Genomic DNA, 21,561 nt, shown 5'->3' with positions numbered 1-21,561 from the left:
TACACATACATGTGCTCTGTGGAGCCATCAAATGACTTCATCTATAAGACAAAGGATAATTATTTATTTATACGTAATCTGACTAAAAGCTAATAAGCGATATTAGGAAAAGGAAAGGAAATCTGAAAAAAACTGTATAGCTGTAAATCCTTATAGGTAGACTTCTTTCATTAGTTTATAATGATGGCAGAGCTTTATGAGCCCATTTAATCCCTTTCCTAATATTGTTTAATCTTTTAGAATTTTTAACATTCAAAGATTATGTGTTAAATTGCACTATGAAAATAGTATTATGTGAAATAGTAATATATTGAACTCAACAACCATCCCAAAGAAAAGTGATTACACAAGATTAGGGGCTTTTTGCAACGAGTGACTTTAGTTGTTAGTATCAGAGATGAAGAGAAGGAATTTGTAAGAACTGTGTCCTAAAACTAAAACTAAGGAGGTAAGTGATATTTTAAAGTCATTTCAATACTACATTTCAAAATATGCTAAATGTTTTTCAAATATATATGTACTAACATAATTATACACTGCAACAGACAAACAGAGTTAATCCTGAGGAATAACAACACTCAGATCTTTCAAGACAGATAAAACCCCGCTGCTCTTCAACTGGAGCCATTGCAACTGAAGGCCCCATAATCCTTATTAAGAACACTGCTCCCCAGATGCAGTTATCTGCTGCTTACATGTAAGGAAACCAGACTAGACAGGAGGTTCCAGTTGTGGTTTCCTATCCCACTGTTAATGGGCACAGCTTTATCTGTCTATAAACAAGAGATGGAAAGAATACTCATTTTCTCTTCTATCCTGAGAGGACAGTAAGAGATTTCACAATACATCCTGGTTTCTTCTCCCCAGCACCAACTATGGGCTGCATATAAACTTAATAACGTTCTACTAATTTTGGGGGTTTTTTTGTTCTTCTTTCTCTAACGGCTTTAGGTGTAAGGTTAGGTTGTTTATTTGAGATTTTTCTTGTTTCTTGAGGTAGGATTGTATTGCTATAAACTTCCCTCTTAGAACTGCTTTGGCTGCATCCCATAGGTTTTGGGTCATTTTGGGTTTTGTTTCATTGTCATTTGTTTCTAGGTATTTTTGATTTCCTCTTTGATTTCTTCTAGTAGCGTATTATTTGTCTCCATGTTTTTGTATTTTTAAAGTTATTTTTTCCTGTAATTGATATCTAGTCTCATAGCGTTGTGGTTGGAAAAGACACTTGATATGATTTCAATTTTCTTAAATTTACCAAGGCTTGATTTGTGACCCAAGATATGATCTATCCAGGAGAATGTTCCATGAGCACTTGAGAAGAAAGTACATTCTGTTGTTTTGGATGGAATGTCTTATAAAACTACCAATGGCATTTTTCACAGAACTAGAACAAAAAATTTCACAATTTGTATGGAAACACGAAAGACCCTGAATAGCCAAAGCAATCTTGAGAAAGAAAAACAGAGCTGGAGGAATCAGGCTCCCTGACTTCAGACTATGCTACAAAGCAACAGTAATCAAGACAGTATGGTACGGGCACAAAAACAGAAATATAGATCAATGGAACAGGATAGAAAGCCCAGAGATAAACCCACGCACATACAGTCACCTTATTTTTGATAAAGGAGGCAAGAATATACAATGGAGAAAAGACAACCTCTTCAATAAGTGGCACTGGGAAAACTGGACAGCTACATGTAAACAAATGAAATTAGAACACTCCCTAACACTGTATACAAAAATAAACTCAAAATGGATTAAAGACCTAAATGTAAGGCCAGACACTATAAAACTCTTAGAGGAAAACACAGGCAGAATACTCTATGACATAAATCACAGCAAGATCCTTTTTGACACACCTCCTAGAGTAATGGAAATAAAAACAAAAATAAACAAATGGGACCTAATGAACCTTAAAAGCTTTTGCACAGCAAAGGAAACCATAAACTAAAAGACAATTTAGTTGCAAGCAGCTCATGCAGCTCAATATCAAAAAAAAAAAACCCAATCCAAAAATGAGCAGAAGACCTAAATAGACATTTCTCCAACGAAGATATACAGATTGCCAACAAACACATGAAAGGATGCTCAACATCACTAATAATTAGAGAAATGCAAATCAAAACTACAATGAGGTATGACCTCACACTGGTCAGACTGGCCATCATCAAAAAATCTACAAACAATAAATGCTGGAGAGGGTGTGGAGAAAAGAGAACCCACCTGCACTGTTGGTGGGAATTGATACAGCCACTATGGAGAACAGTATGGAGGTTCCTTAAAAAACTAAAAATAGAACTACCATATGACCCAGCAATCCCACTACTGGGCATATACCCTGAGAAAACCATAATTCAAAAAGAGTCATGTACCAAAATGTTCATTGCAGCTCTATTTACAATAGCCAGGACATGGAAGCCAACTAAGGGTCCATCGACAGATGAATGGATAAAGAAGATGTGGCACATATATACAATGGAATATTACTCAGCCATGAAAAGAAACGAAATTGAGTTATTTGTAGTGAGGTGGATGGACCTAGAATCTGTCATACAGAGTGAAGTAAGTCAGAAAGAGAAAAACAAATACCGTACGCTAACACATATATATGGAATCTAAAAAAAAAAAAAAAAAGGTTCTGAATAACCTAGGGGCAGGACAGGAATAAAGATGCAGACGTAGAGAATGGACCTGAGGACACGGGAGGGGGAAGGGTAAGCTGGGACGAAGTGAGAGAGTGGCATGGACATATATACACTACCAAATGTAAAACAGATAGCTAGTGAGAAGCAGCCGTATAGCACAGGGAGATCAGCTCGGTGCTTTGTGACCACCTAGAGGGGTGGGATAGGGAGGGTGTGAGGGAGGCGATATGTGGATATATGTATATATATAGCTGATTCACTTTGTTATAAAGCAGAAACTAACACCATTGTAAAGCAATTATACTCCAATAAAGATGTTAAAAAAAAGAGGCATGTTTTATATAGCAGAGCTGCATTTAAAAAAAAGAACATGTGACACATATATACAATGGAATATTACTCAGACATAAAAAGAAACGAAATTGAACTATTTGTAGTGAGGTAGATGGACCTAGAGTATGTCACACAGAGTGAAGTAAGTCAGAAAGAGAAAAACAAATACCATATGTTAACACATATATATGGAATCTAAAAAAAAAAAAAAAAAGTGGTTCTGATGAACCTAGGGGCAGGACAGGAATAAAGGCGCAGACACAGAGAATGGACTTGACACGGGGAGCGGGAAGGGTAAGCTGGGACAAAGTGAGAGAGTGGCATATACACACTACCAAATGTAAAATAGATAGCTAGTGGGAAGCAGCCGCATAGCACAGGGAGATCAGCTCGGTGCTTTGCAACCACCTAGAGGGATGGGATAGGGAGGGTGGGAGGGAGACGCAAGAGGGAGGGGATATGGGGATATATGTATACGTATAGCTGATTCACTTTGTTACACAGCAGAAACTAACACAACAATGTAAAGCAATTATACTCTAATAAAAATGTTAGAAAAAAAAAGAAAAGAAACAGTGGCAGAGGGAAAAAGAGAAGAAGGTTTTTAATTAGAAAAATATGGATTCAGAGGGTGGGTGTGTGGGCAAGATGGACAAAGAGGGTCAAAAGGTACACATTTCCAGTTATAAAATAAACTATGTCCTGGGATATAATGTGCAGCACGGTGACTATCATTAATAATACTGTGTTGTACATTTGAAGAGTAAATCTCAAACGTTCTCATCACAAGAAAAATAAAAATTAAAAAATTAAACTTAATTAAGAACACAAATACAACCTCTGAGTCCTACAGGATCATATGAATATAAATGTAAGTAAATACTATTTCTGCTGGTCCACTATCCAAATATCAATCAATACAATGAGCACTGAAAAGGTTATTAAGCTGCTGACTGCCGACAAATTTAAGTCTGTTTTATTCATTTTTGTAATCCAGTTGCTCTACTTTCTAACTCCTAGCTCAACACTGAGCCTCTCTTCATCAAGATGCTTTTGAACAAAAGGCAAATATGTCCCTGTCTAGGAAGGATCATAACTTATATACGTACTATGGATTACTGATGTCTACATTCTCCATCTGTACTGGGAGATGTGAACAAGAATTATCCTGGTGACAGGGAGGCAGAACCACACCCAGTGAAGTGCTCAGCTGACTCTGAGAAAACATGCAATGAACCATATCTCCCTAGGCCGAGCATGAGACGAGCTGCAGTTCTTAAAACATGCTTAGACCAGTACAGACAAGCAGAAAAATGAAACCATGGCAAGAGAGGAGACACATGTGTCTGTCCACACGTAACTGGGCCTCAGGTAGTTCAGAATATTGTTGTCACTGTTTACTAGGGAATTGACAGGTAGTATGACCAAGATAAAAACAGCATAACCCAAAATCAGAGAAAAAGAGCTTTGCAAACGGCAGTTATAATAATGAAAGAGATTAAAAGTAGTGTGCAGAAACTACAAAATCTAAAAAAAAATACTATCATAAGACTCTAAAAGCTGAAAAATGTGAAAATGGTTGGTGCCAGGAGTGAAAGATAATCCGAACAAGAATGTAAACATCTTAAGAGAGCAGTGTCTAGAAAATCATTAATGATGGATGGATGTTGGCAAATCAAGATTGACAATATGCATTAAATGGGATACACCTGGTATTTTTTTGGCACCAACTGAGAGGACTTATGCACCTGTCACTTTCCTGATAAAGAAGTAATCCTAGCCAGACTGGCAGAACTTAGGTAAAATTATCAGCCAATACAATCTGTATCCTTAACTGTAACTATTCTCAAGTATGATTCTCACAAAGTAAATGTTATGAGCAATGCCTTGCTACTTCTAGATCATGGTTCTCAATCTTAGCACTATTGACATTTGGACCTGATAATTCTTGACTGTAAGGTGATGTGTTGTGTTTGTATAGCAGCGTCCCTGGCCTCTACCCACTAGATGCCAGTAGGCTCCTCCCTGCCAGTTGTGACAACCAAAACTGCCTCTGGACATTACCAGATGTTTCCTGGATGGAAAAAAAGTCACCCTGGTTGATAATTGCTGGTTTAGATTAATAAAACAAGATAGCCCGTGTTCGGTTTTAAGGAGAGACTTCCCACATTGCTACATTGTAACTACAGGCACCTCTTGATGAAAAGTGGTCAGGATAGTGAGCCATCCTGCCACTGTGGTAGGCAGTGCACAACCCATGGCCATCACTACCATGAGGCACTTCTGATCCAGGTATCTGGAGTTGTTATATCTACTGTAATTAAAAACTTGAAATTCATATTTAGTTTCATTTTGTTTCCAGGCCTAATACATGAAGCAATAGTTGTACTCTAAGGCCATATTTCAGAGCTACTTTAGGTGATCATTCCTTTAAATATTCCAGCGGGCTTTGATGAAGCTCTCCCATAATCAAGGTTGCTTTAGCAAGTACACAAGCGCATGTCAAGCTACCTTCCCTACCTTTTGATCCTCAAAGGAGTATCACTAAGTGAAAAGGTGGAAAACCTTAGCAAGAACTGGTGAAATGATCAGAGTTTAAGTCTTTTAAAAATCCCAAGAGTTAATATAATTATTCTCAGTATCTCAAAAGCTTGAGAACAACTTCATCTCTTTTTTCTGTCCAAACATGTCCAACATGTGAAAATGTCCTTACAATCTCATAACACTGAACCACTGTTTTGGTTCTACATTATTTCAGGATGACTATTTACTTGTAAAACACCCTTTCTGGGCTGCTAAATCCTGTCTTTTGCCTATTTTACCTCATTAGTAGTAGGGAAGAAAAAATGGAATTCTACAAGCTTTTTGTTATTCTGGTAGAAGAAATGGTCATAAAAGTTAAAACTACTAAGAAAAACCATATAAGTATATAAAACAAAAAATGAATATATGTAATTTAAATTTTATCAGCAAAAAAGTAAACTCAAATGTTTACAAACTTCATTTGCATTACCAATCCTTATTTATTAATAGCCAGTAGTTCCATTTCTTTAATTTTTAGAAAAGAGAGATATGTTTCAGTCTGCACTAAAACACCAAAATAATCTTCTCATTTCATAATAAATGCTTCCAGAGCCTTTATTACGTTGTTGCCTGTCTTGGTCTCAATGAGGCTGATAGTTAAACACATAAGCAAACATTAGCTATAGAGAATATGTGTGTGTGCATAAATATATACTATATATGGCAAAGAATATTTTAAAATTTTAGAAAACATTTAAGAAAAGCAAAAACAAAAAGAAGAAGAAATACAAGTTTGATGAGTAAAACTGAGAAAAAGAGGAACTTTTACTTAAGTAGTTATACACAGGTTTTCTTAAGTCTGCCAAAGGTCCTGATGATATCACTTCTGGTTAATTCAGTGACCAAACTATTGACTAGTAAGATTAACACTGGCTTTCCACAGATGTGAGTCCTTCTGTGGAATGAAAAAAACACTTTGTAGGAATTGGAAAGATGTTCTATATTTTACTTGTGTACAATTGGCCCATCAATATTATCTTGTTTTATCAAACTAGATCAACTTACAAAGAAAAGGATCACCCCCCCAATTTTATATTTTCTTCCCATATTCAACCTCTCACTTTCTATGAACCTAGTTCCTTACTCTCATTTTTATAAGACAGAAACAGAACCTTTGTCATTCATGTGTTCCAATCCAGTGTTGATAGAAGGGACATTACAGATCCAGGGGTCTGAGGTAGTGCCTGAAGGCGAACCAAGCTCTCATGTGTTTTGCTTGATCCACACAGTACAGGACAAAGGGAAAAGAATAAGAGAAAGGGAAGGAAAAAAAGAGGGAGGGAGCAAGAAAGTAACTGGAATGTTTTTAGAAAAAGCAAAAAATGCCCAGTTTGGCCAGAGCCTCACCATTCCCTAGTGTCTTCCACTGACTCCATCACATATTTTGTCATCTGCTTGGCTCCTAAAGGCAATAATTCTCTACCTAGTCCAAACTTTTCATATTCCAGACGAGGAAACAAGAATCCAAGAACAGTTTATTAACTTGCCTAAGGTAACATACATGGTTATTAGAAAAGCAACAGTAAGAGTTGTAACTTGGATCCTAGTTCCACATTCTCTTCTCTGAATCTATCATACTCTTCCACAAATTCAATCTAGAGCCTAAAACACCAAAATGTTGAGAGAAAAAGGAGGAACCAGCATATAAAATGTATATAGAAAGTAAATGATGTATTCCTGTCTCGGTATAAGTTTGTTCCATTTCTTTATGCCCACCCAATCAAAGGTGGCCAAGAAGTTGGAGAATAGGTGAGTCATGTATACAGGTATAAAACTGTATCCATAGCTAACACTGCAGCAATAGACGAAACGTGATTCACTTTTTAAGGCTGGGGCACTGAATTTCTAACAATTTCTCTCCTTCTTTCTAACATCATATCCCTACATTCAAGTGTACAAAATTTAAAACAGCTTGAATTTCCTGTTATTCTGGTTTTCCTGACCCTTTCTTGGCTATAAATTAGTTTATTTTATACCTCATGACCTTTCACTATGATGTGTTGAATTTAAATTAGAGGAGGGGTAGTTGCTATTCTCCCCAGTTATCAATATAATTCTGTGAGTCTTGAATTTTAGATGCCCAAAGAGTGAATGAACACCTAACCATATTGCCAGAAGACCTCCCAAGTCACTTCTGGTTCTAGATTAAACTCTGTGACTCCCAGGATACCTGGGATATGCCCACTTTACACCACACTGAAAACTTTCAGATCATCTACTATGTAGGAATAATATTACAGATCTGTGGGGCAATGAAGTTTTCTAGTTTTTCTGCCAGATCTCTTACTTTGAAGAAGTCTTTCAACCACTTCAGTTCTTACAGTGGGGGCATAGACAATCCAAAGCAGGAGTCATCCTTAGAGGGTGACTACATCTGAAAGGCGTCAGGGAAAGAATAAGAGGTGAGTGTAGAGCCTGCAGATGGGCTATTTCCATGGCTGCTCTAGGGTCATCAGACTCAAGGAGAGGCAAGAATTGCGCTTAAGTTTAAAAAGCAAGAAAGCAACGTTGACTCAGCTTTTCACATTAGAACTTCAAATTCTTCATATACTATAATGGTACCAAAAATTGTGTTTAAAGTAAAGAAATGAGGAAAAGCTATAAAAAATGAGAGACTATCATGGGAAAATTATAAAAGCATTTTGCATTTTTATATGCCCACTTCCTCGCTAAATACAACTGAAAGAATTAGTAATGATTACATGTACAGTTATTTAGAAACCAGAGGAATAACTTGTGAGGAAAGACCAAGAATACCTATTACCTTTTCTTTAAGCATGAACTAGACAAGACATTTTGGGGAAGTAATGGTGGATAGACAAAACCAAAACAAAACAAAAGAACTTTAAATTGCATTTTATCTGACTGCATAGTAACACAATTCTCAAGTTATTAGGCACAAAACGCTTAAAATAATGAAATTTCATATACAAAATAATGCCACCATACTGTGTTTATTCAGAAACACACATTTTGACGTTAAAGGGAATTATCCTATCTAAAAGTGGTAATTTATATGTGTGAAGTGAAGAACTTCTGATCGTGCTTCACTTCAGCATTAGTTGTTTTGTTTCCTTCCATAAGCTATTATATAAACTAAATAAACCTAAAAATTAAAATGCTACTTAATAAACAATAAAATAAGTCCTGAAAACCCGTGAAAAATTTCAAGTTTCATTTCTTGATTCATTGTTAAAACTATCACTAAAAATTAATAAAAAACAAACTTTAACTTTTTTCTCTGCTTTATTTGCTCTTGATTATAAATGTTTTCACTACTTTATATTGTTATAACACTAAATTTTAAATTTATTTTAAAATGAATTATCTTTGAATAAAAACTCTTCACTCTATAATTACTGAAAGCAGTATCGTGGGTATTAAATATAGTACTATAACATTAGTTTGAAATTAACTACTGCATCAAGTCTAATATTAAATAGCCTCTAATACTTAAATAAAGGTTCAAATTAAGGTCAAAGGAGGAGAAGCACTAGGAGAAACATAATGGAAAACAAGATTTTTTTACCAACCTCAAAAATTAAATGCCACTGGTATTATTGTGCACAGTATTTTTCTTGCTTTCAAATGAAAAGTTAGAAGTGGTTATTTCTGTATCTAACAGCTCTTGAAACATCAGTAGGCTGATGAAGGTATTCATTCAGACCAATTATTTTATTCTTGCAGTTTGAATACTGAGAATGTTGACAGTTTGTAACACTGTTGACAGATGGAAACAATAAATAATAACCCTTTCAAAGTCTAGACTCACTAGAAGATAAATTTGCTAATCACCTTGAAAAATCTTCACTTTGCTACAAGTACGAATTATAAATAGCAGCTAACATTTAATGAGTGCTTATGTACCAAGCACTGATCTTTACCCTTCTTTTTTATCATAGTAATCTGTAATTATTTTGTTTATCGTGCTTCACTGCATTAATCCAGAGGCTCCCTGAGGACAGTCACGTTGTCTAGTTCCTTATGGTATCCCCAGCATTTGGTATGTCTAACATATAGTAGGCACTAAATTAATGAGTCAGTGTTTTAAATGCTTTAAATATTTTTTAAGCTGTTGGTCATGGCCTAAATGGTTAAGAAAATGCAAAAGAACAGAAAGTAGAGTGAATTACATCTAGTAGAATAAATATTCTTTAATGAAACTTTCCTTTTAGTCTATATGTCTATGTCCTATATAAAATATATTTCTTGCTTATGGCTAAGATTAAAAAACAAAAAAAAGCCTGAAAATCACTGCTTTATGTGAATTATTTTATTTGCTCCTCACAAGAACCCTGTAGACAATATCATAACTTCTACTTTAAAATAAGAGAAATGAGGTTTCTAGATGTTATATATGATGTTCAAGATGATAGAGCTATCTACAAGTGTATCACTTCTACAGATACTCATAGGGTACTATAGTAATAAAATCTGAATTAACTAAAAAAAGTTGCAGTAATAGTAATTGTAATATGATTAATAAAGAAAAATATAGGCTTTTAAGGCAGACAGGCCTGACTGAATCTAATACCTGGCTCTGCCACTAACTAGCTGTGTTGGCTTTGGCCTAACTTAACCTCTTTGCACCTCTATTTCCCCATGTGTAGAAGAGGGACATTCATAAGATTGTAAGTTTTAAGTGATTTTTAATGTATGTAAATAGCCTAGACCAGTAAATAGAAGCTGTTGTGATTAAAATAATTTTTAGTGTTTTTTTTTCCTGGTCCAATAAGTCACATTCAATCCACTACACCACAATTTTAATGTGTAAAAAGAGCGCATCAGGAATTTACTGGATTATAAAGAGAAGTATGGGAACTGGGCAAAACTGGCATTGAGCCGTCCAAGAGTTTCTGCGGGCGTCGGGTAAAAAAGACGCCCAAGATCAGGCAGTTGGTTCAGAACTGTGGGAATCAAGGGAAACAACGTTGCTTAAACGTAAAAACAAACACAACTATTTAATCTTTCCACAGCAACATCCATCTTCTTCCTCTGCGTTCTGGCTAGGGCCGAACCAAGGTGTTAGGAAACGCACCTGGTCAGCTCCCGCCCATTAGGCCCTGCTATCAAGGGGCTAGGGCACAGAGATTCCGAGCAACTCACCCCGGAGACTCCGCTGATACTGCCCCAGAATCTCCTCCAGGGCAGAGTTCTCCGGGGACTTCGCCATGAACACACTCGGGGCCCAGAGATGGGAGTTGCGTGGGGAAGTGTCCAGTGTTCTCCCCTCGGAGAGCAAGAGGCCTCAGCCCCCGGAAGGGGCCCACCGACTTCCTGCTGCTGCTGTCACTGGGGAGCACAGAATCCCGGACGGAGCTCTCCGGACTCTTCCCACCCACGGGCCCCCGTGGTGGACGTCGGAAGTTGTAGTCCGCAGTGTCCGGGCCTACAGTGTCGAAGCTCCTAAGAGCCCTCCCAATGACACTACAATTCCCAGAGGGCAACGCGCTCCAAGCTCAAGCTTTGGCGGTTTGGCGGCCAGTTCCGGTTGCCAAGAGACTCCTTGGAGGCTCCGCCCATTTCGGTAGCCCAGCCAGGCTTAGTCCTGTCTTCATCCCATCCTGCTGTCTGGACCACCTAACTGACAGAAAGGGCTCACTGAAAGCCTTTCCTTTTCTAAATTCGCTTATATGTAGTTGATCCTTGACCCTTCTCAAGAACGCAAATAACAAGCTCAACACCCTTCAGCCGCAACATCTGCCAACACCGCCAAATAAATTCTCAAGAAAAAGAAGCTCTGAATCTCCCAAACAGCGTAGATCGTGAAGGCGGCTGACACTACCAATCTTAGCACGCCCAGCGACCCGACCACAGCTTGGAGTTGGCGCACTGCCAGCTGGGAACTGTAGTCCTTGCCGGTTGCGGTCCCAGCTAAAGCCCGGGTCCTCTTCATTGTTGAAGCTGGTCTTTGGTGTACGCCTGCGCAGTCGGCAGCTGGAGAGGCCTGCGGGTGAGACCCCCCCCCCCAACACACACACAACCCCTTTTCATTGTCTGTGCTTGGCGCCTGCGCAGTAGGAGTTCGCAGGGACAGGGCCGGACCAGGGGTAGGGCCGGGCTCCTCGCCCTCTCCCCGGGCGCCTGCGCACTGGGCGGCCGCTCCTTGCCGTTACCGCTATGTGCGGAGCGTGTGCGGAATAACGTTATTGCCCAGCGGCGCCGAGGGGCCGAGAGCTTGACCGCGGCGGCGGCGGCGACGACGACGACAGGGTGGGGGAGGACGCTTGCGAGAGACTCACGGGACGCGGCGCGCCCCGCCCCCCCGTCCGGTCCCTCTCAGCAGTGAGGGGTAAGTGATGCGCTCCGATGCCGTCGCCTCCGCCTTTCCACATCCTTCTCCTCGGGTTTGCAGCGGGGGCTCGGGCGCGGCCCGCGGCGGGAGGGGTTGCGGGCCGGCGGCGAGGGGCGCTTCCCTGAGGCTTCGCGCGCCGCCCCCGCCCCGGACCTGGGACTCGGCGGGCGCGCCCCTCCCCCCCCACCGTCCCCCAACCCTGCGTCCCCGTGCCCTGCGGCCCGGCTTCCCCTGCAAGTGTCCACGTATTGAGTCGTCTCTGGCTCTCCTGGCTTTGTGCAGCCCCCTCCACCCCAGCAGTTTGCAGAGGTGCGGGCGGAGCAGCGGAAGGAATGGCTGCGCTGCTGCTGGAGAAGGGGTTTTCCCGATCGGAGCAGCTCCCAATGTCGATTCTTTTTGTGTGGTTGGTTTTAGTGTGTGGGGCGGTTTGGGGTGGTCCGGCGAGGAGCCTTTCGGACGCGGTGGGAGGGCGTGGAAGACGTGGTGTCACGCACCCCGCCAGGCGACAGCACCCGCTCAGGCTGTGGCTCCGTAGTAACCCGGGGGAGGAGAGAGTAGCTTCCTGTCGACTTCATTGTCCTGAGATTCAAATGTGGGCTTTGGCATGGGTCCCTTCATTTTATGTAAGGAAAAGAAAAATTAGCAGCTGCCTAACAAGGGGCGGGAAGATGTGGGATTTGTACCCTAAGTCATAGTATCTGTTTTTTAGTGTTTAGCGGAGTTTTACTTGGAGAATGTAAGCTCCTGGAAGACAAGGACAGTGCATGTCCAAGCATTGCCAAGGTGATCAATATAAAATTACTAGCTCACGATGAAGAATGGACCAGGAAGGGCCTGACGACGAAGCTGTTTGTGTAGCAGGAAAATGAACCAGCAGAATGTTTTTTCATAGGGTGGGTAACACATTCACGTTCCTAAGGGAATAGGTTAGGATACATCTTTCCGTTTTGTTTTTTGAGCATTCAAAATAAAACATAGGCCTGGTACATTTCTGTTTCTGAATTTTTTATTCATACTTTTATCCTCTTAATGAAAATTCACCCAATTGGGAGAAATGTGGTGAAGCAGATAACACACTGGATTGAAAATACATCTTTTAAAATGATTTGATTATTAAGCTTACAACCGTTTGCTGGCGTTAAAACAAGCAAAAGAGAGATTGAAGCAGGATGGGGAGGAGCAGGTGGAGGAATGATGTGAGAGGAGAGAGTGACATTATGAATACGGTATCCAGATCTTCACTGATATAACCCTAGCTGGGTATGCCGCAATGATTTAGGAATTCAGCTCTGGAAATATTACATTGCAAGTTGCAAACCATATTGTATTTTTCTGCCATTGTTCTTTAAAAAGTAAAACCAGTGCTGCTTTTACTTTTTCCTAACTTTGCACATATTGTAGAATTTTGGTGTTTTGAAACTGAAGAGTCTAAATGCATTTGACAGAGAAAGAGGAAGACATTAAAACTTGGAAAGTTAACTGACTTGGCTGTCCAAGCCAAACTGCTAATGAAAGGCAGAGTCAAATAAAACCAAGGTCTCTTCTGCAGTGTGCTCTTTCAGCTGTGTCCCCTAGTCCCCCTACCCTGTGAAAATTTATGGAAAGCTTCTCTGCATGCTCTTTGAGTTGTCTGTGACAATCAAGTTCATTGATACCTCATAGTTGTATTAGTCTAGTCTTTTTCTTTTGATGTGAAAGTAATAACTCTAATGAAGTAGAACTATAGTTTTATAAATTAACTTACTGATATAGGAAGAGATGTCTTAACATGGGCTTTTCATAAAAATGGAAACTGTTGGAATTTTTTCCCTACTTCTTATCAGTAACCATATTTTAATAATATTTTCTGCTATTCGGTAGTATTTTATAATATGATCAACTCTATAAACTCTGTGAAAAATGAAATTGCTACATAACAAGAACCCATGAAGTTAACTTTTCTTCAGTTAATGAATTTTATTATTTTCAATTTAAACAAGAGCTTACTTTTTGAGGAAAAAATTCATGTTGAATTTTTTTATTAAAATTGAATTTGTGCTCTTTTATTAAGTTGATTTTGCCATAAAGTGCTTTTTTGTTGTCTTATACTTTTTATCCCTTAATACTACGTTGTATTTTAATAGACTTTTTTTTTAATAGATCTTTATTGGAGTATAATTGCTTCACAATACTGTGTTAGTTTCTGTTGTACAACAAAGTGAATCAGCCATATGCATACATATATCCCCATATCCCCTCCCCTTTGAGCCTCACTCCCACCCTCCCTATCCCACCTCTGTAGGTCATTGCAAAGCACCGTGCCGATCTCGCTGTGCTATGCTGCTGCTTCCCACTGGCTAACTATTTTGCATTCAGTAGTGTATATATATTGATGCTACTCTCACTTTGCCCCAGCTTTGCCCTCCCACCCCCACTTGCCCGTGTCCTCAAGTCCATTTTCTGTGTCTACGTCTTCACCTGCCACTAGGTTCATCAGTACCATTTTTTTTTAATTTTTTTTTTTAGATTCCGTATATACGTGTTAGCATATGGTATTTGCTTTTCTCTTTCTGACTTACTTCACTCTGTATGACAGACTCTAGGTCCATCCACCTCACTACAAATAACTCAGTTTCTTTTCTTTTTATGGCTGAGTAATATTCCATTGTATATATGTGCCACATCTTCTTTATCCATTCATCTGTCAGTGGGCATTTAGGTTGGTTCCACGTCCTGGCTATTGTACATAGTGCTGCAGTGAACATTGTGGTACATGTCTCTTTTTGAATTATGGTTTTTCTCAGGGTGTATGCCCAGTAGTGGGATTGCTGGGTCATATGGTAGTTCTATTTTTAGTTGTATTTTAATAGACGTTTTAAAAAAGAATTAGTATATCTCTTAAATTTCAGTTTACTTAAAAAATAATCTGTAATTCACCATGTGGAATTATATTAAATCAAACTTGAAGTGTATTTTACTGTTAAATTTCATGGTGTGCTATTTGTATGGAAGTAAATAACCATTTGCATGTTTTCCAACTTTACACTGTAAAATTATCATGCGTTATGTCTATTAATGTAAATATCAAAGTGCTTTTAAAAACTCTATGCTTAGGGATTTGTTACAATTATCAGTTTCTTGTTTCCTTTTATCACTTAAAAAAAAAAAAAAAACCCAAAAAACTAGTTTTATTGTTGCATCTGGTATCATTCATCTAGTACTGAATACTGTATATGTTTAAACTTGTGAACATGTTTTTTATTCAACAAAATTCTGTACTGATTTTTTTTTTCTTCTTTATCATGAACATTGGGGGGTTAAGCAGTACACTGTTCTAATAAATATCTAACAGACAGCATGATATTAAATTGCCAACTAAAATGTCTGTATAGTTGTCAATTATTTTGCAAGTATAAGAAAAAAAGGAATTAAATACCATCTGAAAAATTTTGGTGGGTAGATAATATTGGCTGGAGCATTAAGTGTTGATATGTTTCAGTAAGAAATGGGTTTCATCTAATGGGGAGAAACCTCAGACTATTTTTATTTCATAAACTTTTGTTAATAACCAAGATTTCTAATAACTACCCTTGGTGAAATGGGTCTTTATTTACTCAGATATTTCTTGAGGGAAGTGCTCAGCAATGAGGTAGCCAGTGTGGGCTATCTAAAAGAGTAAGAAAATATCTATCTGGTAGTAGGCTTGATTAAACTGGATATATAGTCCAGTTTAGTTGAAATGATTATGCAACAGTATATTATAATTTTTTTTGCCAAAATGAATGACATAGTTGACATGTACTAAAAGTAAACCCCACTTTTGTGTCAAAGGTAGAAAGGAAACCAACAAAAGCAAGGTTATAAAAATTTTTTTGATCCAATAGAGATTATGTGAAGCATAGAAGTGGAAATGAATCCTAAGCGTGCATTGCTTAGGTTTGAAAAGCAAAGAACGAGACAGCAGAGAGTAAGTCCTTATTTAAGTATATAAATGGCTAATAAATAATAGAAAATATTACCCTGTGGGACATAATATTTACTGAATAAGTGAGTAATACCTACTATGTATTAAGCACTTACTAAGTGCCAGACATTGTGTGTGTCTATGCATAATTCATGCAGCAGTTGTGTAAGTAAGGTATTTTACACTTAAAGTTGAGAATACTTGAGGTCCAGAGTTAGTGAATAATTTTGCCTCTCTGTCACACATTATTAAGTGGTAAAGCCTGTAACTGAACCTTTGTCTTTTTGACTAAAGCCAAAATTCTTTCCACTCATCTTTTTCAGTAAGTTAAAAAAGGCAACATTTATTCCCTTCTAATTCACAAAATTTTAGAATTAGAGGAGACTTTAGAAATCATCTCAAACAATGTGCTGCTTACTACTAATATCCCTGAGATCTTACTGAGTCCAGCTTTTCCATGAGAAACACTTCCATGAAAAAATGGGCATAGGATGGTAATTTCGCTTTTGAAAAATGTAATAGATTTTACTAAACTGAGCTAGTATCTGCTTTACTGTGTAACTTCTTCCATTGGTTGCAGTTCTATCTTTAAGAGTAAGATACAGTAAGGTTTTTCTCAATATATTGGGTCTCTGTTAAGTTTTCCTTCTTCTAAATTAAATACTACAACCCCTACAACTTCATGTGATACAGTTTCCTTTACCTTCCTCATCTCTGTCACTAGATACAATCAGTTTTGTCAGTGCTATTCTTTTTTGTTCTGATTCTGTTTCCAGCTTTAGTTCTGCAGTTGTGGTCTGAATACAGTGTAGTGAAATTACCCCTTTTCTTAATTCAAGCTATATACTTGTGTTTACGGTCTAAAATTTCATTAACTCTAACAACAGTAATGTCTTGCCAGTTCTAAGCAAAAAAATGAGAGAAAAATGTTATGTGGCTTTTCAGGTTATATTTATCCAATTCAAGGGATTACTTTTTTTACATTCTGTATTTCTACTTTTCTAATGTTAAAATAACCTTTTTTTATGAAATGATAGTGTTAGTAGGTGGTAGGTTTCTTTAGATATTTATCTTCGGGTTTTGTTTTCGTGTTTTTAAATAAGCAATAAAAAGTTCGCCTTTTGTTGTTTCCTATTTTGTTTTTTGAAAAATTTGTCTGTAAATCACTGATGCAGGCAACATAAACCCGCATCTTTTGTATGTTAAGATCTTTCCCATTCTGTATATACATGTAGATGATGTTTTTTAAACAATATGTACCTTTAACCCTTCTAAATATCATCTACTTGAGTGTAGTTAAAACTTGAGATCTTTTTTTAAATTTTATTATTTTTGGCTGCGTTGGGTCTTCGTTGCTGCACACAGGCTTTCTCTAGTTGTGGTGAGTGGGGGCTACTCTTCGTTGTGGTGCGCCGGCTTCTCATTGTGGTGGCTTCTCTTTTTGTGGAGCACGGACTCTAGAGCACAAGCTCAGTAGTTGTGGCGCACGGGCTTAGTTGCTCCGTGGCATGTGGGATCTTCCCGGACCAGGGCTCGAGCCCGTGTCCCCTGCTTTGGCAGGCGGATTCTTAACCACTGTGCCACCAGGGAAGTCCTTGGAACCTTCTTGAATAATGATTCTGTCATCCAAGGGATTAGCTTCTCTTCCTGGCTTTTTGACATTTATAAATTTAACAAGCAAGCCCTCTTATGTCTTCATCTTGTGCATGTATTGGATATAGCCAAGGACATACCATGCAAATTTATAAATAGAATAAAAATTACATAAATAAAGTATGCTGGAGGAAAAAAGTGACACAAAGATAATGAAAACCATTTTAATGTTTTGTTTGTTTTTAATTAAGGAGAAAATCATTATATTCTCTAGTACTAAGGGAGTTGGTTGAAGCTTACTGTCTGGTGGGGTTATGGATAATTATATAATTATATGAAGTCAAGTAAGCGTAGGTGCTGTGAGTAAAAATAAATCAGAGTAAAGGGATAGAGTGATGGACTATTTTTTATTTATTTTTAAATAGTCATTCAAATAACACATTAAAATGGTTCAAAAAAAATCAAACAATATTTTAAAAACAAACAATGTGAAAAATCCTCCCACCTATCTACCCTATCTGCTGAGTTAATAGGTAACTTTTCATGTATCCTTCCAGTGAATTTGTTTTCAATTAAAGTAAATACAGTATATATTTTTAACCTACTTACCTCCTTTTACACAAAAGATAGCCTCTTTATACAAAAAAGCGGCATCTTGAGAGCTACTATTTTAGTGACTGGTTAGGGAATACCACTCTTTGAGAAGGTGTCATTTAGCAGAGACTTATATTATGTAAGGAAGCACACCATGTAGATATCTGGAGAGCGCTCTGGTCCTGAGACAGGAAGGGGATGAATGAATTCAGAGAACAAAGAGGCCACTGGCTGGAGATGAGTGAGCAAGAGGAAGGAAGAATAGGAGGAAACGAGTTTGGATAGAGATTGTATTGGTTGCCTGTATTTAAAATGCCTTGGGAGTTCATTGGACTGTTTTGAGAAGAGGAGTGACAAAAGAATTGACTTACATTTTTAAAATATGGTTCTGGCTGTTTTGTGGATAATAGACTGGAGGGGAAAAGAATGGGAACAGGGAGATGAGTTAAGAGACAATTGGAATACTTTAAACTGAGGTGTTAATGGTTTAGACTAGAGTGGTAGTGGTGGAGATAGTGAAAGTTATTAGATTCTGGTTTTAAAAAATCAAGAGTTTTGGACATGTTAGGTTTGAAATGTCTATTAAATGTCCAAGTGGAGATAATCAAGTAGGCAGTTGAATATTCAAGTCTAGATTTCAGAGGAGAGGTTGGGACTGAAGATATTTAAATTTTAAGCATCACCAGTAGACCATATTTAAAGCTCTAGGACTGGAAGACATCGCTTAGGTTGAGAGTTTGAGAGTAATTAGATTAAGAGGTCCAAGAAAGAATTGTACCTGATACTCTCCAATAGTGAAAGCTTAGCAAGAGAGAAGGAGACATCAAGGATTGAAAAGAGGTGGCCAGTGAGGTAATGAGTGTGGTGTCCCAGAAGACAAGTAAAGAAAGTATGTTTAGGGACTTCCCTGGCGGTCCAGTGGTCAGGACTCTGCGCTTCCACTGCAGGGGGCACAGGTTTGATCCCTGGTTGGGGAACTGAGATCCCGCAAGCTGCGAGGTATGGCCAAAATAAAATAGAATAAAGTAAAATTTTTTTTAAAAAAGTATGTTTAGAGATAAGGAGTGATCAGTCAACTATACCACCTTTAATCACTTAAACATTTCTTAAGAAATCAGGTTATATCCTTTTTCCTTGTTAACTATCTCTGAAAAAGTTAGTATCACACCTGTCTTTATTCTCATTTATCAGTGAAAATGTTCTTTTTTTTTTGGCTATGCCATGCGGCTTGCAGGATCTTAGTTCCCCAACCATGGATTGAACCCGGACCAATGCAGTGCAAGTGCCGAGTCCTAACCACTGGACTGTTAGGGAATTCCCGAGATGTTCGTTATTATTCTCCCCCAGAAACTACTAAATCTAAAGCTGTGAACAAAGTTTTACTCACAGATATATTGCTGCAGTTTCTTAGGTGGATGGATGTGGCTGCTTCCGCTACTGAGATTTGTACAGGGGAGATGGTGGCTGTTCACTGAGAAGGATTTGCTATCAGGAATTGCCTCAGAGGCATTAACTGTGTGATCTTGGGCATGTCACATCGTTTCAGAAGTTCAGTTTCTCCATCTGTAAAATAAAGCTGGCAGTAGTCCAGCTACCTCAGAGGTTTATTTTGTAAAACAAATGAGATAGATATAAAAGACATGAAAGGTATAATTGCACGTAGGGATCCCCTTCCCAGTGCCCCAAGTGTGGTAACACTTGATAGTGTTAGATTTGAAGAAATGTTTTGGTTTGGGTGATGAATAGAAGTATGTTTTCATTCTCACTCTGTAAGAATAGTTTTTCACTTCTTGTGCATTCTGTCCCCATAGGCAGTTTTGTACATCATTTTACAATACTCTTGGGGTTGGAGGAAAGGACATGAGGCCAGAAAGAGGCTTTGAAATGATAACTTTCTCCATTCGTAAGCACATCTTTCAAATCTAAGCATAGTGTCTAAATGAGAATGAAGTCAGAAAAAAATAAGCAGGCCAGCTTACTTTTTTTCCAGGCCAACAAAGAGCATTTTCCTATTTTAACTAGCTTTTTACTGGATAAGGATTTGTCAGATTCAAAGCTCAAGGGTTGATTAGGGATCTTGAACTCCAGTCAGCTAGCTAGAAACTGATTTCACTCACGAAACAGAGGATAGGGGAAATGAATGCCCTTGATGATGGAGAAGTAAGTATAAAATCTTTATTTTGGTGAAAAGGGAACATTGCAAATAGAGGACTTTCTGTGGTAAGCTTTTTTAGGCAATAGGACTATAACTTCAAAATATCTAGAAAATACCATTAAGTCAGGAAGAACACATTCTTAAAATCCTACTAGCTAGTGACACCACTGTTACATATTCTTGTCTATTTTGGTTTAATCTGATAACGTTTTATCATGAGATTAAACTTTCATTTTACGAAGCTTACAATTTATGGAAATTAAGGATGTTTTTAAAAATTGTAAACAACCCTATAGTGGACATTTCTAACTGAATTTCTGTGCAGATCAGTATTTTTCTTTCCTACTATTTCAAGAAATGAATTGTATCAAAGAACATGTAGAATTCTAAAACCTTTTCTCATTTTCTAACGTACTGATAATACTTCATCCGCCCCCGCCCCACCTCAGTCTGTTGCCAAAGTACACCTCCCTCATTGGGGTATGAAATTGTGTTTCTTCAACGCTTCACCACTGCTGGGTATTACATAACTTTTTAAAATTTTTGCCCAGTTGATAAACTAAAAACCTTATTTAAATTTCTCTTATCAGTAATACATCTGAAAGGCTTTTTAAAAATGCTTATTGGTTGTTTTTATTTCTAAAATAAAAGGCTCTTATTTTTAGTGAATAGCTCATCATATTCACTTGTAACAACTTCTTTTTCCAAGATTACCATTTGCCTTTTAAGTTTGTTATTTTTACCCAGCAAAAATCTTTAACTTGTATATAGTCTAATTTCTTTTTTCTTTTTCTTATGAAGTAATCCCGCTGCACAAAATTTTATTGAATACATACCTATATTTTTTCTTGTAGAATTTATGATTTGAATTTTTACATGCAAATGTGTTAATTTATCTAAAATATATTTAGGCATATATATAGCCTTTTGTCATGTATTGCATGATGCTTCATTATCTATCACAATTTGAAATGTCTTCTTAATATGCATAGATTTATTTCTGGATCTTTTATTCCATTTGATTGCTGCCTATTCCTGCACTGCTATATTATTACCACGTATTATAACATAGGTTTATAGTATCTGTTTACAAATGGATGCTTTTCTCTTTACCCTATTCTGGTGTCATAGAATTTACCTAGTTATCCTTGTATGCTTTTTTTTTTTTTTCCAGATGTGTTTTAGGGTTATTTTGTTAAGCTCATTTGAAAAAATCCTTTTGGGGTTTTGATTGAGATTAAACTGAGTTTATTGACTTATTTATGATCTAAAAGATGACAAAGGAACTCTCAAACAGGTATTTAAGGCCTTAGTTTTTAACAGTGTTTTCAGGTCTATTCAAGTTTCTGTTTTTGAGTCATTTATGTCATTTTCATCTGCCTAGAAGTTTATTCACTTGAGGTTTTCAAATTTAGAAGCC

At 37.7% G+C, this 21,561-nt stretch overlaps 2 protein-coding genes across 14 annotated transcripts in view; one reads left to right on the top strand and one right to left on the bottom strand.

The window, feature by feature from the left end:
* Positions 1 to 10,905, bottom strand: part of SDCCAG8 (SHH signaling and ciliogenesis regulator SDCCAG8) — a 273,925-nt gene extending 263,020 nt beyond the window's left edge. For 2 of the 7 annotated variants that reach the window (XM_059940820.1, XM_059940851.1), the window contains exon 1: positions 10,668 to 10,904. In XM_059940820.1, coding sequence (XP_059796803.1) covers positions 10,668 to 10,734 — 67 coding nt within the window. In that variant the 5' untranslated portion in view covers positions 10,735 to 10,904. Of the gene's footprint in view, positions 1 to 9; positions 42 to 10,667 lie in introns of all 7 variants that reach the window. The other 5 variants (XM_059940838.1, XM_059940830.1, XM_059940808.1 and 2 more) reach the window with 5 other exon arrangements.
* Positions 10,906 to 11,083: 178 nt separating this feature from the next.
* The window catches only part of CEP170 (centrosomal protein 170), a 147,448-nt gene continuing 136,970 nt past the window's right edge, over positions 11,084 to 21,561 (top strand). For 4 of the 7 annotated variants that reach the window (XM_059940785.1, XM_059940776.1, XM_059940768.1 and 1 more), the window contains exon 1: positions 11,589 to 11,853. The gene's annotated coding sequence lies outside the window, so the exon portion shown is untranslated. Of the gene's footprint in view, positions 11,515 to 11,588; positions 11,854 to 12,437; positions 12,750 to 21,561 lie in introns of those variants that run through there. The other 3 variants (XM_059940752.1, XM_059940754.1, XM_059940753.1) reach the window with 2 other exon arrangements.

The sequence above is a fragment of the Balaenoptera ricei genome, chromosome 1, assembly GCF_028023285.1.
Source record: "Balaenoptera ricei isolate mBalRic1 chromosome 1, mBalRic1.hap2, whole genome shotgun sequence".
Taxonomy (NCBI): Eukaryota; Metazoa; Chordata; class Mammalia; order Artiodactyla; family Balaenopteridae; genus Balaenoptera; species Balaenoptera ricei.
Note: the sequence above shows the minus strand (reverse complement) of the source record. Positions and strands in the feature narration are given on the sequence as shown.